A 17,377-nucleotide genomic window follows, 5' to 3' on the forward strand; every position below is an offset into this window, starting at 1 on the left:
GGGTCCTAGAATGTTGTCTGACATATCGTAGGCATCGAATGGATACTGCTTAAATGAAGTAAGCTTTGCTGGAACAGCCCAGTTACAGGCAATGCTAGAATCTTTCCATTTCCGTCCCACATATAAAAGGGGAAAATATACAACAACAACCGACTTGCCTGTCAACACTGTAAGGAGCGCTTTACTACCACTGGAAGACAATTTCAGAATGTAAAGGGCAGTTCTTTATCCATTAAGTATTATTTCGTGTAGTCGGGTATTCACGGCTGGGCTTCAGGAAAGGCATCAGTAACATTGAGAATGGAACCCGAGGCCTCACTGGGCCACAACCCTGGCCCACCTTATCATATGATCTTATTAAGTATATTTTATAAAAGGACAGAAGGCAATTGAAATTATTATTAATGATCAAGCTCCAAGACCACATTCTTGGAGGTACTACTGAACAACAGCACATGGTGTGTGTGTGGGGCGGGGCGTGTGGGGGGTGGGATGGGCTTCCGTCATTTGATGCTGCAACAGGATATGGCATCCACAGAGCTCACATTGAGATCTATGGACTCAAGTTACACAGTAACATTCTCTTACTTATGTAAGTCATTCACAAAAGAAGACAGCTGTTTGATTAGGACAGTGGTTCTCCCTCCCTGCCGACTTGGGCTCCTGCCTTAACAGCTACGGTGCCTGCTACACGGAGGTTGCCCTCTTTCCAAGGACTTGCCCAGCAGTGTGTGGGTTGCATGGAAGCAAGTGCTGTGTGAGGATGAAAAAGGGAACACTGATGGGCTGTCCAAAGGCCCTGTCTCAAAGCCAGGAGCAACAAACCTCTGCCAGGTTGGGAGTCACTACTTCAGGTTTTTGGGAGAGGTTTTTCAGCCAAACTGGCATCAAGATTTCCAAGCTGCCAGCACAGCCAAGAAAACAAGCCACACACCCACTGTTCTCTGTTACATAAGAGCTGATGCCCTCTGGGAGAAACGGCAGCTGATTCAGATACTCAAAGGCATTTGAAAGGATGAAGGAATCTAAAGCCAAGAGCTTGGGATGTGAGAAAGAAAAAGCTCCACCTCCGGGGACCTCTGTGAGCCCTGGTTACCTAGACTCATAGAATATTTCTCTCTTGCTACCAGGTATCATTAGATTATGTTAATATTAGTTAATATTCATGTAATACAAGAATGTGATGGGGTGGGGAACATGTCTGATGGGTTTCAAAACTTTACAAAATTATTTTTATGATTCTCTGTCTTGGGACCTTTAGGTCACAAATTCCAGGAGGCATCTATGAAATAGAATACTTACAGTAGAATCATTGACAAGAATATAAAAAGCATGCGATGTGCCTGACCTAAGGGATGCATGGGTGCTGTGCATCCTGACAGTTGTTATCAATCACTAAAGGCATCAAGGAAGCCCATCAGCTTCCAATCTTGCCACTTCATCCTGGTCAAAGTATAGTCCTCCGTGGCTCAGATTTTCACTAGTGTGTTTGCTGATGACCCGGGAGGCCAGGTGTTGGAGTTTGACTCCTGCTCCACTCACTCACCTGTGTGACCTAGGGCTCCTTCCCTTATCACCTTATTCCTTAATTTATTCACCATGACAATGGATTTGTTCAAGGTAGAAGTCATATAGACCTATTCCACAGGAGCTGGGACAACTCAGTAAGCTAATATGTGTAATGTGCTTAGAAAAGTGCCCAGTGCATTGAAAGCACAAACTCTCCTGTAGACAATAAGAGGGTGGGTGGTCAGACGGCTGGGCTCTGCTAGGAAACGGGGGATAACGCTGCATGGCGGTAATGGTTGAAAACTGGGAAAATACAGGCAGTAAACTTCCAACCCCCACCCAGACCTAGCCAATGGACAGGACATCCTCCACCATTGAGTGGAGAGTGAGGTCTGACTTTCATACAAACTCTGGTGCCCCATTTCTGACCATGTCCCCTGGATAGGGAGACCTGGTGGCTCTTAAGAGGAAGGTTAGCAGGTTACCAAGAAGAGACTTGATACCCTATGAGCATATACAGGGGGAGGAGGTCCCCCTCAGTCACAGACATAGGGGAGGGGAGTAGGGGGGAAGCAGGAGGGAGGGAGGAATGGGAAGATACAAGGGATGGGATAACAATTGAGATGTAATATGAATAAATTAATAAAAAAAAAGAAAAAGAAAACTGGGTGACGCTGAAAACAGTAAGCCCCGGGAACTTGCTTCAAGAAGAAAAATGTGTCAGCAGACAGGAACTATTCAGAGAAAGCTTCTGAGATAACAGCGATCCCGTAGCACAATTTCCCATTCCCCCTTGCAGGAAAACTATTTGAACTGACACAGGTGCTTTTTACTCTCAGGGTGGTGACGATAGAAGCGTGTGGAGAAACTACATGACAAGCAAACACCTGCCTGACTTCCTAAAAAAAGTCTTTTGGTTTTATTCTTAATAGTTAAAGACTTCTGGGTGTGGGGCTCTTATTATTTAAGGAAACAAACAAAATCCAATAACACAACAATGGCTAGAGCGAACCCTACTGTCTTTATCAACTGAGCTTTTGGAGGAAGGAGTGGTGCTTTGGGGGAATATTTTGTGGGTGTGGCAACAGTAGTTGTGTTTTGAATCTGGAAGACACAGCCTGCTGCCTCCCACCTGGGTGAAGGTCTCACACACTCCTGAAAGGGCCAGTGTGGGATACCCATGCCCAGATTCCAAAAAGCTGTTCCTTTCAGGATATACCATGCCACTCTCATAGTACACACTGGCCCACCTACTCACCCATCTCCTGGCTCCTGTGGCCTACGGGTTGGGGTCTGGGGCTGCTGGTAACAGATGCTGCGAACGGCTTGGAGGTGGCTCTGTGGGTGGCCTCAGCTAGTGGGATAGCTACAGCTTGTGTCAGGGTGATAGGCTGTGTGGTTGTCCCTGGACCAGATGGCTTCTCATAGGGCTTTGTGGTCTCACCTGTAAGAAAACAGAACTGCATTGGTGCCCACAAAACAGCCTGCCTGTAGAACTGAAGAGGACCAGAAGTCAAATAAATATTTACTGAACACCACTGGCTTTTAGCAGAGACCTAGGCTAGTTGCAGTAGAGGGCTGAATCTACATAAACAGCCTGTACAATTTCAGAGCAATAAGCCGATAAACAAAGATGAAACAACATATTTAAGTTACAGATCAAAGCTACAGCAACGTAGACAAAGCGGAACACAAGTAGTTGCCGAATTACTTTGCCGGGCACCACAAGCAATGGTTTGTTTTCTTCCTTTCTAACCTCCATGTCTTTCTCCCCTTCCGCCTTTCTATTACCTTGCTATGTCAATTGCAGTTGGCCTATGGCTACATGGTGCGTCCAGGGCCTCCACTATGGCTCACTCTTACAGAAGAATGCTTCTGGCTTAGTTCATGATCAGTCGACCGGCTTCTCCGGGCCCCTGAAGTCTTGGGATGATGGGACTAGCTCAATGGCAAGGATCATCTAGGTTCTCCTAAATTATGAAGGCTTAGATTGCTTCACTGGTGTCTATCCTTTTACACTTCCTCATGTGTGCATACTGATTTGGGCGTATTTTCCACTTCTCCTTGCTCTCTCTCATCACCTCCCCACCCTGAAACTCCTTTTCTACCCAAATAAGCTCCCTTCTATTGTGGTGTCCTATATTTGATCCACTGAGTTTGGTTTTGGTTGCTTACTTGAGTGTTGAATGGAAGGTTTATTATTTTAAAATTTTATTTTTACTGTTAATCGTGTGTGTGTGTGTCTGTGTGTGTGTGTGTGTGTGTGTGTGTGTGTCTGTGTGTCTGTGTGTGTGGGCTTATGCATTTGAGCATAGTCTCAGTGAAGGCCACAAGAGGGAGTCAGATCCTTTAGAGATGGATTTACGGGTGGTTGTGAGCTGCCCGACATGGGTGCCGAAGATTGAACCCAGGTCCTCTGCAAGAGCAGCAAGCTCCTTTAACCACTGAGCTGTCTCTTAAGCCTGGGCAGGAGGTCATTCCCTGGAGTGTGAGGAGCTGATGCAAGGCTCCACTTGTTTCCTGCAAAGCAAGGCTCAGTTTGTTCGTGCTCCAGTTGCCCAGAGTCTCCCTGAAGGTTTAGGGCAAGGGAGACTACTCCAGAAATGCAAGGGACTCTCTTGGAGACCTTGGGCCATAGAGAGACAGAAAGGTCCCCCTCATGATCAGTCCCTCAGCTCTGGGTTTGGTGCCAGTGGCTACTGGGCACCTGGTAGAGCATGTCAGCTTCTGTAACTGGGACTCTGGTGTGCTGGTGTTGCCATTAATACATCGCCTTAAACTTGGTGGCTCAAAGCAACAGAGACCCTTTTTTTTATGGTTCTGGAGGCCAGGATCCCAAAATAAGGACTATTGTGCCAAGTTTAAGGCATCAGCATCCCTCAGCATCCTCAAGGAAGCCCAAGGGTAGACTGTGATCCTTGCACCAGCCAAGTTCATATGGGTTGGTTCATGACTATCTTTAAGATTAGCGTCCTCAATTTTTTCCCTCTGTCCTATCTTTATATGAACTCCTCTTCTGTGTGTCAAGTAACTTCCCTCTACTTTCATTTTTATGGAGATGTATGTGATTGTATTAGGGCCCACCCAGACAATTCAGGAACATAGCCAATGCCAAGACCCTCAATCCTATTAGCAATGTGCTCCTCTCCATGGAAGGGCATACTCGGGTCCCAGCGATTGGGATCTGGGTACCTTTTGGAAGAGACTTTTCTTTCTACCATAGCATCCTGGCTCCAGTCACCCTGTGGTTAGAGCTGCTGCACTTTTGACACATGGGAAGCAGGCCAAGAGGGTAACACCTGGGGTCAAAAGATGCCTCTTTCTCCATCCAACTTGCTCTTTGATGTCCTATGGCACTGTATGTGGTACAGCGTCCTTGGAGAACAGTGTCAGAACAACAGCCCTGCAGACAAACATTTGGTCCTCGGATTCCGGTGCCCAGCACTGGCATCTGCTCCCTTCCACAACCTGATACTGCCACTTTCCAGGGGTGAATCACAGCACCAATTTGGGAGGGCAGGCCATACAAAAAGCAAACCTGGGATTGGGGCGTGATTCAGCCATTCCATCTGCTCTTGTGGGTAGGTAGCAGATTTCTCATTTTTATTTACCCCGTTGCTTGCCAACAGTTGGCCATCTTTAAATCAGTCAGAAGACTGGGCCAGACAATATTAAAGAGGCATGGATGGCTTCCGGGCTTCAGCCGGCATCTGCACCATCCTGAGGCAGAGCCAGCACTGCCTGATGTATGACATGTCCTTTACTTTAAAGGACAGCCATTCATAATAAATCTAGAGAAGTGTTTAATTTCTCAAGAGGAATCCACTGCCGTATGCTGATGCTAGAAGGCGTTAGCACCTCTTGAGGGAGGTGTGGGCCCAGGTTTGGTTTGCTTTCCTGTAGGGAGTGTAGAACTGCTTGTAGATTTTAAAGAACAGGATCAGAATCCAATTATTCATTTTGCTGGATCATCACTTACTGTAGTTTGGAAATCACAATTACCTTTTCCTTACCCCATTGGCCAGATCCTCAACCCCTGACTACCCCAGTCATCTCAGTTTGTAAATAATCCTTCTCAAGAGAGCTTAGGTTAAACGTCAGGAGGGCAGCCAATGAATCCACTGGTGGGGCACAGCTGCCTTCCAATACTCGATCAGTTTATTCAAGAGTCATCTGTCCTGTCTCTGTCACCAGGGAGAGGCATCTTCAACATGGAGGGAGGGGATGCCATTTCTCCCAAGTCTCCCAGTTCCTGACTGAGTACCTCACTCTTCATTCATAATATCCAGTCAAATGGTTTCTGCACGCGGCATCAGACATATGGAGACATCTGTCTCCTTTCAAAGTCTTTTGCAGAAATGCCTTGGGTATTCTGTGTGCTGTTCATTTGGGCATGGCCAAGTACAGCTTTACCCAGCAGCCTTCCATCCCCAGCAGCCTTCCCCAGCGGTGGCAGATGGAGCCCCAGAACTCCCTACACCTGGCAGTTCCATGGAACCGAGCACAGGGTGTTACTCATGCAGCCCAGAGAGAGGCCGACTCACCAGACCTCAGATGTGCCATGGGATTTTGATATAAGAATGGCAGCCCAGCCCAGCCCTGGCTCCCAGCCCTGGCTCCTGGCCCCACCCTCTCCAGTCTTTCTTCTAAAGCTATCTGATCCTGATTCTTATGAATGGGGACAGTCATGGCCTCTTGGAAGAGCTGATGCCGTAATTTGGGTGACGTGTATATGTCAGCATATGTAAGATTCAATTAAGGTAGGAGTTGATATCTCAGATCCATGGTATGCCTCCTCCTCTGCAGTGGACGGCAGTGTGCCATGGTGGCGGTGAAGAGGGCAAGCCAAGATGCCCAGATGTCTGGATGCTGGGGGTTGGCTTGGGGTGGGGGGTTGCTCATCTCACTACTAACTCCTTCTGAGCCTCAGGACTGTACACCAGGGCAGGAGACCTAAGACCCACTGTCCATCTGCTGTGTGCTGGCACTTTGGAGGATTTTCACATAAGCATTCCAGGTAGATTGTCACCGTCCTGGTACATCCTTATTTTAAGTTAAGGAGCAGGCTTTTCAAGAGGTTGAGAAGCAATTCCCGTACACAGGGACAAATGGGAGTGGGCATGAGCTTTGAACTCAAGGGCGGTTGACTCCAAACTCACAGTCTTTCTCCACAAAAAGGAAAGAAAGTAGGAGATGGCCTTGATCACTTGAGAATTCCTGCCTCTATCTCAAGGTCTCTGGCCGTGTAACCAAAGCTTACCGTCAGGAGTGGTGACACAGGGGGTGGGGAGGGGTGGGGGGTAGGGGAGGTGGGGGGTGGGGGGATGGGAGGTGGAGGGGTGAGGGGGGATGTGGTGGGTATGGGCGGTGAGGTCAGGAGGTGGAACTTACTGCAGCAAACATCAGCACTGTCTCCTTCCAGGGCAGGGCTTAGCAAACACCAAGGGGAGACAGGATAGTGTTTTCCTGGCACTCTTTCTCCATAGCAGCTTTTCTCAGCCTCCTTTGGCCGTGACACCAGGAATGTGCCTCCTCAGGTTTTTTTGTCTGTTTGTTTGTTTTTGTTGTTGTTGTTTTGTGCATTTCTGCAAATCAACACTTATCTGTTTTTAATTTAGCTCAGAGCAAATGGAAACAGTAGCCAAGTAGCAGCTGCCTGCTTAACGGTTGCTAACTGCCTGGGAGAGACAGCCTTTAAATGTCGGGTAATATCTGTCCCCAGCGTGAGCCCCACTAAGCAAATCAGATGCGTTCCAGGGTTCAAGTGAGATAATTTGCCACTGAAGGCTGTGGTTATGCTTCTGGGGCCGGGGGTCATCTTAACCTGATTCACCCGTTAACTCATTCTCTGAGAGCCTAGTACATTTTTGCGCAGCGTGCTGAGACTGGAGCCGGAGTTGGCTCTGTGTCTACCTCTTTTCTGTTTTACCCAATTTCTAAAGGAATTTGGTCACTCGGGAAGAGTAGCAAGTGGGCTGCTCTTTCATAGCTCTCACTGGAATATAGCATTTAAATTAGTAAGGACTGACCCCATGTGGGCCTGTCCTTTAAAAAGCAGAACAAGACCCCAGACATCCCTTTGACGTTGGCCCACCTGCCATTTGCTTGGTTACCACACAGAAGGTCCTCAGTTCATAGTGAGTGCGTGGATGAATGAGTGGATGCAAGTGTGAAGGAAGGAACAGATACTAATACCTGGTGAGAGGCCACAGGAGCCTGAGGTGGTGTGGTACTGGGGACAAGTGACAGCAGTAATGGTTGTGCTTCAACAGTGTGACCTTTGGATACTTTATCGAGTTAAATAGAAGTAGGAGGGAGAAAAGTCCCATGATCCACTGCACTACTTCAAGGTACAGAGACAAGCCTTTTGTGGGTGGGGACAATTCAGCATGGCCACGGTTGGTGTCGATAAGAGGAGCTTTGGTCAGGCGTCCAGTGCCTAGGGCTTTGAAACAAAATGGATTCCAAAATCCAAGATGGTATCTCTTGGATCCTGTTCCTTTTCCCTGCCCTCTCGTCACCACTGCTTCCTGCTTTAGGATGACGCATTCCACCAGTCTCTAAGGAACTAGTTACAATCCCCTGGGCAAAGTGCTAAATCCTTCTTTGCTCAGCTTCTTTATCTGATGCAGGAGAAGATTCTGGTGCTCTCTGCCTCAGGCTGCTGTGGTTCAGGGATGTGGCATAGAGAGAGCTGTGGTCACCGGACATTGTGTGGGGGCCTTTCCATGTTTCAGGTTTGAACTGAGGGCCGAAGCCGGAAGGACCCCAATAGTACCTTCTATACCAGGAAATGAATCCCTGAGTTTCGAGTCACCAGACCCAAAGTCTCCCCATGCAGAGAGAGAGACAAAGAAAATAAAAGGAGGGAGGGGGGTAGGAGTCATGCTGTGAGGGGTGTGTAGAGGTGAAAGCGACTTTCCTTGCTTCAGCCTCTCCAAGTCTGATTTCTAAGAAGCTGTGCCTTGGAGCCCTTGGAGAGGATTTTGCAGTGGTAGTAGGGAAATACTCTGGGAAGTCCTTTCCTCCAGAGTAAAAAGGGAGCAGGTTTTGACACGTGTATTCTGAAGTCAGGAGGTTCCCTGGCTGTGGCCAGTCTCTCCACATTTGCAATCTCCGAGGTTATCAGTGCCATTAGTGCGTCCTTGGCCAAAGGCCCTCACCAATTACAGGCCAAGTGAGATGGGAAAGAAGGTGACCTCACCTCAGAGCAACTCAGGCCTCGGGGCAGTCCAGAGAGAAGGCCAGGGTTCTGAGTGCAGGGGCCGCTGGTCTCTGGGATGCTATGCTGAGAGTGGAAGGAAGGGAATGGGTGGGGACCCGGCAAGAGGAGAGTAGACAAAACAGAACCCAGTTATCTGCACACTAACTGTTCAGAAATCACCACATGAGCAGAGGTGGCAGGCTGGGTGAAACAGGAACTATTAGGAAGCTTTGTCACTCTTTCCCTGTGTCCTCACCAAAGGAAGACAGGACATAGATCAGATCTGGTCCTTAAGATATCACAAGGTCATACAGGGCGCATGCTTGTGATCCCAGCATTTGGGGAACAAAGGCAGGCAGATCTCTGTGAGTTCAAGGCCAGCCTGGTCTACAAAGTGAGTCCAGGATAGGGAAGGCTATACAGAGAAACCCTGTCTCAACAAACAAACAAAGAAACAAACAAACAAAAAGATATCACAAGGTCTCACCCCACTGTGGGGAATGGAGACAGCTGTGTTCCTGCAACTCAATAAATATGTCATCATCACGTCAGTGGTTAAAATGTCATTAAAGGTAATGATGAGACGGCGATGAGGTGAAAGACAAGCAACTTCTCTGAGCTGTGCTTTCTTCAAATTGTGCACTAGGGCTAAGAATGAGACATACTGGTAGTAATCCAGGCTGACTGAAAACCACCAGGGAAAGGGCTGGTCACCGTGCCTTGCACTAGGCAAAAATAATCAAGGGATGTTAGCTCTTAAAATTCCAGAGCCATGTCCAGCCTACATCCGTGAGCAGAATGCAAACCAGCCATGTTTTTGGACAGCCAACTCTGGGAAAGCACCTGACTGTGAGAAAGCAAAGCACCTCCCTAGAGAGCAGGCAGAGGGCACAGTGCCCCAGTTAGCACAGAAAGAGGAATGTCTTAGTTCCTGCTGTTCCTGGGGAGGCTGGCTCGGCTGAGCCCCACAGCCATGTGTTTTGTCCTGTTTCAGACTCATTGCTCTGACTGCTTGCTGCTCGTGAGTAAGCCCCAGCATTCGCTCTCCTTCCCTTTGCTTCATAGCCAAGTAGAGGCAGCCTCTTCCCTCTTAGTTGCCAGGAAATGTTTCTAGGTGTAAAGTCATATCACCGTCTAAAGTGACAATACAATACAAGTCAAGGCCGCGGTCATTCTGAATGAAATGGACACAAATAGAGAGACAGTATCAAATCCTGAAAATGACAAAACACCCTTCACTTCCAAGCTGTGGCTGTCTGGCCGCATTGATTTTGGTGCCAAGTTCCCGGCATGGATTAACCCATCATGAGGGTCAGTGGGACTTGACTGGGTAAGATGTTAGTTCCCACATAATCTCCTCAAACACGACACTGCGCTCCTGTGAACTCAGACAGCTCGGATGAAGTACGCGGACACTTGCCTGCTTTGGCAGCTGGAGTGTTGGACGATGAGTATGTAAGAGTGGATGGGTAGGCTACACCCTTTTGGGGTTTACTTTCTGGAAAAAAAAAAGAAAGAAAAACATTTAGTTCTGGGGCTGGTTCTCAAATCTCTCAGTGATGATAAGTGGATTGTCTCTTTCCAGTTTCTCTCTCTTGAGTTCGGTAACACCTGGCACCCTTGCACTGAGCTGCTGATTACAATAAAGAAAGTCAAGTGGCATTTTGTTTTCCTATGGAGCCTTTGTTTTTATTAATAATAGAATGGAAGTAATAGAATCCCTATGACTCAGAGTTGCTTAACATTAGCAATTTCTTATTTTGCTTCTGAAGATGTGGTGTGTAAGCCAAGTGGTTTTTACCCATTTGGCTTTGAATGTTTAATTACTACAGTAGATAGATGCGAATCTACTTTTAGGTCTTGGGTTGGCTGTCTGTGGATGGAGGGCCACCTCGCACTTTCAAAATCCTCTGGGACCCATTTGGAATTCGGACATCATGAAAACTTGAAAGTACTCATACATAGGTCTCCCTTGAAAATCAGCATCAGTGGTCACTTGAGGAGAGACTTTTTTTTTTTTTCAAGACAGGGTTTCTCTGTGTAGCCTTGGCCATCCTGGACTCACTTTGTAGACCAGGCTGGCCTCGAACTCACAGTGATCCACCTGCGTCTGCCTCCCAAGTGCTGGGATTAAAGGCGTGCGCCACCACACCCGGCTCCGAGGAGAGACTTTATATGCAAGGCAAGGAGAAAGGACAGTCTTGTCTTTCAAGGACACAAGAGAGGCAGAAATAAGAAAGACGTTGGACAACTAGAGCCGGATCAGCAAGGATCTGGAAGAGTAGTAGTAAGGAGTCGTCAAGCCTAGGATGACTGAAATTTCCCTGGAAGGCTATTCTGCGAAGCCATCTTGTTTCCAGGAGATGCCCAACTCTGGGCTTTGCTCTACAATTAAATTGAAAGTGCCAGTGGAAAGCAGGTAGTCTCCTCCCTCACCCAGGACAAAGTCATTTGTCTGTGCGTAGCTGTTAAGATCCCAGGGCCATAAGCAGTTTCTCATGTAGTTATGGCTTGAGGAAATGTCTTGAAAGATTGTGTGTGTGTGTGTGTGTGTGTGTGTGTGTGTGTGTAGGTTTTCCTTCTCCTGGAGCTGAAGTCAGAGACATTAATGAACCCTTGGTGTGGGTACTGGGGACCAAATAGGCCCTTGCTAAAATCCCTGTGCTCTCATTGTGATGGTAGTGGTGGTGGTGGTGGTGGTGTCCCTTGACATGACCTCTAAAACGATACAGGGATGTAATGAAAAAATGAAATAAAAAAGTGTTTGGAGCTGCATATGCCCACAAAGATGTGAAACTTTATTTAGACATTACCTGTAAGTTCCACTCGAGGGCAAAAATGAGGCAAGCACCCTGGAGCACAGGTGCCTCTTACGTCACCGCATTAAAACCATCTGGGGAGCAGAATGGGTCATTTCCAAGTGCCCAGCCATGTCGGGCCTGCTCTGAGCAGAGCCTGGTGGAGGCTGTCTGGACCACATGAGGTCCTCCCGGCTGCGGGCCACACCGAGTTCACAGAGAGGGAGGCAGAGGCTTCCCTCCACACTTTTACTATTCTTCTCGTGACTAAAATTGGGCAGTTCTTTTGTGTTTCTGTTCGGAAGGCAAACAAGCATCTGCTCAGCTGTCTGAAATCAAAGGACTGTGGGAAGTTATTAGAGAACCTGCCCTTTCCTCTTACAAGCCTGCACTGCCCACGAATTGTGTGGACCAAAAACCACACACCCCATCTCTCCATGACAGCTCCTGGATCTGGTTATGCTCGCTGGCCGCGAACTTCCGGATCCCACTGGCTACAACCTTCTGAGTCAGTGCCCTCCCTAACATTCACTGGAAAGAGGCCTCTGCTCACTGTGCAAGCACGTGCGCCGATTATCTTCGGCCACAATCATCTTCTATTAAACATCACAAGGTAGGATGAGGGGAGATGGGAGTTGAAATTTATAGGGAATAAACTTATTAAACCAATTTTATTGCAAAAACAAGAAGCAAACGACACCAGCAAAATCCCTAACACTCATCATCTCTGTTCTGGAAATGAAGTCTCCCTTTTGAGTCCTCGTGTGATGCCCCGACTGCAGGCTGAGTTGTAAGTCTGGAAATTTGCTCAGGCAGGAGCTGATCGGCACACTCCTACAGGGAGGCTGTGTTTCTCTCTATTCATCTAGACGTTGACATTGTCGTTTGGTGTCTGCCCCGAAGATTTCTTTGTTACAAGGCTTTGTTACAACTTACTCTGTGGTTGATGCCCTTTTGAGATCTGATAAAGAAACTAGGGTCATTTGTATAATTTAACAGGCTCAGGGAAAGAGGGATTGCCCAATTTGAGGAGACTCCTAAAAGGTCTTTTTTTTTTTTTTTTTTACTTTTGTCAGTTCGGATGGATGGAGGAAATAAGGGGGTGGAGCCTGGGATGCCTAATGGGGCTGGGAAAACCACTCAGCCTGGAAGAGCCATGGTGTAATGAGACAGTTCTCTTTCCAAGGAGATTCCTCCTGAGAATGCCTTCCATCGCCTTCAGTCTTGCTGGGAGGCCACGCAGCTTTGAGCTAGAATCTAGTTTTAAATCCTACGCAACGTCCTTACAGAAAACAGGAGATGAGGGAGGGGTTGTCCTGAGCAATGGAAGGGTAAGGTGAGGAGAAGACATGATTTTGTGTTCAATATCAAATGGGGCAGAATGAACAGCTTTTCCTGGCCTGTCTCTGGAGATGTAAAATAAAAAGATATAACGATGGTTGGTCAGGTGCGGTGGATGATAACATATTATATTTTAAAGGGAAAGAAAACCTGAATGAGTCCATAGTCTACATTAAAAATGACAGCGCAAAGGGGCTGGGGCGGGTACCTAGCCACTAATGTGGAAGGAATGACACAAGTAGGAAAAATTACAATTTTGCAGTTACAGTTTGCTCTCTTTCTGTAGTATCCAAATTTGTGATTCAACTAGTGTGCAATTAAAATTCTTGGAAACAACGTGCAGCTGCACTGAACTTGCATGTGGTTATTTTCTTGTCATCATTTCCTAAACAGTAGAGTGGAAAAGCTGCTTACATAACATGCGTATTGTTAGGTACTGAACGAATCTAGAGACGACACAGTGCTATGGGAAGATGCTCAGAGGTTATATGCAGACACCATACCATGGGACATAAGGCACTTGAACAGCTTATAGACTTTGGTACCCTGAGGGGTTACTGGAAAACTAATGCCTAATGTCTTATTTGTGAGGCCAGGACAGGCAATGGCTCTTAGAACCGCTGAGTAAATACTACTGGGGAATATGTTACTTAAGCTGTTTAAAGTATCACTCTGCTTGCTAATTAATTATACATATCTTGGCCCTGGAGATGTATATTATACTTTTGAGAAAAAAAAATCAAATTTGTTATCAGCAACAAGTAAAGAAACTGGCAGTATAGCCCTTTGACATGGCCACTGTACCATGACACCAGGGAGATTGAATAATGTAATCTATCCTTTTCAAAATATTTAAGCTGAGAGGCTGGAGAGATGACTCAGAGGTTAAGAGCACTTGCTGCTCTGGCAGAGAACCTGAGTTGAGTCCCCAGCGCCCACACGACTGTCTGTAACTCCAGTCCCAGGGATTCTGACACTCTCTTCTGGCTTCCATGGCCAGCAGGCACACACATGATACACATGCTTACATGTAGGCAAAACACTCATATACATATATGTACATATATAATAAAATAAATAAATATATTTATGCCTACAATCAATCCCAAGACTCTGGGAGGCAGAGGCAGGTGGATGTCTGTGAGTTCAAGGCCAGCCTGGTCTACAAAGTGAGTCAAGGACATCCAAGGCTACACAGAGAAACTCTGTCTCAAACAAAGAAAGAAAGAAACATAGAAATATATGTTAAAGTTGAAAGCACACACACACACACACACACACACACACACACACACACACACACACACACCCCAGTTGGCCTCGTTTTTGGTCCATACTGTAGGACACACTACTGGAAACTGGCCTAGACTTCATAGATGTCATTATCATTCACGATGACAAGATGTGATGTGGTGGGGGAATTAAAGGAGACTGAAGAGATAAACGCCACCTAAATGCTGAGCATAATCTTTGATCTTATTACAGATCCCAAAGGAGAATAAATTATGAGGAATATTGGAGATGTGAGTAAGAGCCCTTTGTCAGAGAGTGCTGCATCAGTGTGAGTTTCAGATGAGGTACTGTGATAGTTGCTCAGGAAAATGTTCCTGTTTGTAGAGACACATGGGGAAATCCTTGCACATAAAATATTGCGGACACTTGCAGAGTTTTCAGATAAGATATCATCTTAACAGGATAGATTTGCAAGTAGGACAAATATTAACAAGTAAGGGATCTGGGTGAGAGGAAGATGGGCATCCATTGTGCCATCTTTTAAAATTTTTGGCCGGGCGTGGTGGCACATGCCTTTAATCCCAGAACTTGGGAGGCAGAGGTAGGAGGATCTCTGTGAGTTCAAGGTCAGACTGGTCTACAATATGAGTCCAAGTCTACACAGAGAAACCCTATCTCAAAAAACCAAAAGAAAAAAAAGAAAGAAAGAAAAAGAAAAACAAAAACAAAATTTCTGTAAGTTTAAATATTTTCAAAATAAAAGACTGGGTTGGAGAAGTAAACTAAAAAGGGAGAAGCATGGTCACAATGGCTCTGAGAGAGCTGGCTATTTTTTCAATGTGAAATTACACTACCGGAGTCATTGGATCACTCATATTTGAGAGGAAGATAAAGAATAAAAAATTATTATTTGTAAGAATTCTATGGAGCTAGGAAGTTGAGATGACTCAGGAGCAAAGCAATTTGTTGAGCAAAATTTCAAAATAATGTAAAATAAATTTGCAGCCCAGTCTCTGTCTAAGCCTCTGCTGCCATTTACCCATCCTAAAGAGCTCAAGGAAAAATGTCCCAGATATGGGGCACAGTTGGCACCTGAAGGACTAGTTTGAAAAAAAAAAATAACTTGTTAAATGTAATTAATTTTACTCAAAGTTTGATTGGACTTGCGGACAACTGTGATGCAGTTAAAATGAGCCACTGATGCATTTAGTATTCCCAGATTTCACTCTGTAGTGATTCATTAAGTAATTAATCTATCATTTCATAATTCTAGTTTTTAGAATTAATGCTTCGTATATTTCTGAAATGAGGTAGGCCACAAACAAAAAGTAATAGCAATGGAAAGACCACATTTCATCCTGCTGTCGCCGTGGACGCATGTATTCAGCAGTGTCTTCAGGGTGGGACCATACCTGAGATGATAAAAGACTCTCTCCATCTTGGCAAGGACAAAGATTGAACACCATGCGAGTAACTTCCTTTGTAACCAGACTGCCCGGCAACTTTCCGAACAAGGATTTTCCCTCCTGAACTATCCAGCACACCACTATGAAAAACAAAACAAAACAAAACAAAACAGCTTTACAGAGAAGGAAGTATAGAAATACTGCCTGACAACAGCAACAACACAGTCTACGTCTTTACTCAGATACATGAAAGCAGTGAGGTTAAGGAAAAGTTTACATTGACTTGCAGCCCAAAAACACCAAGAATGGTGCTTCCAATGAGTGTAGTGGTGCGCTCCTTTACTCCTAGAAATGAAGAGGCAGAAGCAGGTGGATCTCTGTGAGTTCAAGGACAGCCTGGTCTACAGAGTGAGTTCCAAGACAGCCAAGGCTACGCAGAAAAACCCTGTCTCAAAAAACCCAAAGCCACACACCATCCCCCACCAATGGAGAAGGAGGACTTGGCATCTGACCTGTAGAGCAAATGTCTTTCTTTTTGCATGATTTGTTGTATCAGCCAGAAATTCTCTTGGCTTTTATGCTCAATTTTCTAGTTCCCTAGCTTTCTTATTCCTACTTTTCTTGCATATTTTGGTCTCCTATTTTTTAATTAATTAATTAATTAATTTTTTTTTTTTTAGACAGGGTCTTGCTATGTAGAACTTGCTAGCCCAGAACTCACTATGTAGACTACATTGACTTCAAACTCACAGAAAATTTGCCTGCCTGTTTCTTGGGTGGTGAGATTAAAGTTACGTGCTGTCACATCTTGCCCCCACCCCTTCCTTCCTTTCCTTCGTTTGAGACAAGGTTTCTCTGTGTATCCCAGGCTAGTCTCAAAGCTCACTATGTAGACCAAGCTAGTCTTGAACTCCTAACCCTCTTGCCTTACTCTCCATGCCTGGCTTCCTAATGATTCTTCCTTTCTCTTCCTGCTTCTGTATTGGTAGGTCTCACCGTGTCAGGTTGGCTTTGGATTCCAGAACTCAAGAACCCCACCTGTCTCAGCCTCCTGAGTGCCTAAGGCTATGGCTATGCCACCACATCAACCTTCCCACTAATTCTTTGAAGTAAAAAAACTTTGTACCTGAAAGTTTCTAATTTGGCCTTGGGATATCACAGAATGAGTTCAGTCACTCTAAGGAGCAGGATAAAATTATTAAAAGTACATGGTTCTTCTTGATTTACGACTAGAGAGGGAAAATGTGCCGCTGAGTTAAATACATCTGAAAAGAATCCCCAGGGCCGCGGGTGTAGCTCAGTGGTAGGGACCCGGCTAGCATGTGTGAAGTCCCGGCCTCCATTCCCAGCACTTAGAGGCAGAGGAGGAAGGAGAGGAAAAAGGAAAGGAGGAGGCAGAAGAGGAGGAGAAGGAGAAAGAGGAAAAGGAAAGGATCCTCTGAAGACTGAAAATTGTTCTTTAATTTCTAAGATTTATTTTTTTACCAGGTTTTACATCCTGCTATGTAGGCCATATCCGTCTGTTAGGCAGGAGACCCACCCCAGGCCCTAAACAGCATCTTTACAGTGTTGTTATTTTGCTCTGGAGTCTACCATGGCTCCTCTGGGTATCTGTAGTTTATGGCATATGAATAAATTTTAAAAGTACAAGGATTTGTTCCCATCAACACAGATCCCTCCCTCCAGGGGTGAGGTTGCCATTTCCTGTCCTCCCAGCTCCACGGATGACTCAACAACTTTCAACACTCAAATTCCCGATAGCCATGAAGAAAGTGATAATAGCCCTTGACATGGCAACCACTTAATGGCTTTAAAATCGCCTCACACATGTCTCACTGGGTCCGCCCAGCAAACCTCAGAGTTGTGGGGTTGTCTGTGTGTGTGTG

General features: G+C 46.1%; 1 protein-coding gene across 1 annotated transcript in view; it reads right to left on the bottom strand.

The window, feature by feature from the left end:
* The window catches only part of Vit (vitrin), a 74,637-nt gene that overhangs the window by 42,516 nt on the left and 14,744 nt on the right, over positions 1-17,377 (bottom strand). Inside the window, exons 3-5 of the mRNA XM_051153650.1 lie at positions 15,498-15,631; positions 10,134-10,211; positions 2,768-2,953 (exon numbers count right to left, since the gene is read on the bottom strand). Of these exons, the coding sequence (XP_051009607.1) occupies positions 2,768-2,953; positions 10,134-10,211; positions 15,498-15,631 (398 nt within the window). The remainder of the gene's footprint in view (positions 1-2,767; positions 2,954-10,133; positions 10,212-15,497; positions 15,632-17,377) is intronic.

Source organism: Acomys russatus, chromosome 1 (genome assembly GCF_903995435.1).
Source record: "Acomys russatus chromosome 1, mAcoRus1.1, whole genome shotgun sequence".
NCBI classification, from domain to species: Eukaryota; Metazoa; Chordata; class Mammalia; order Rodentia; family Muridae; genus Acomys; species Acomys russatus.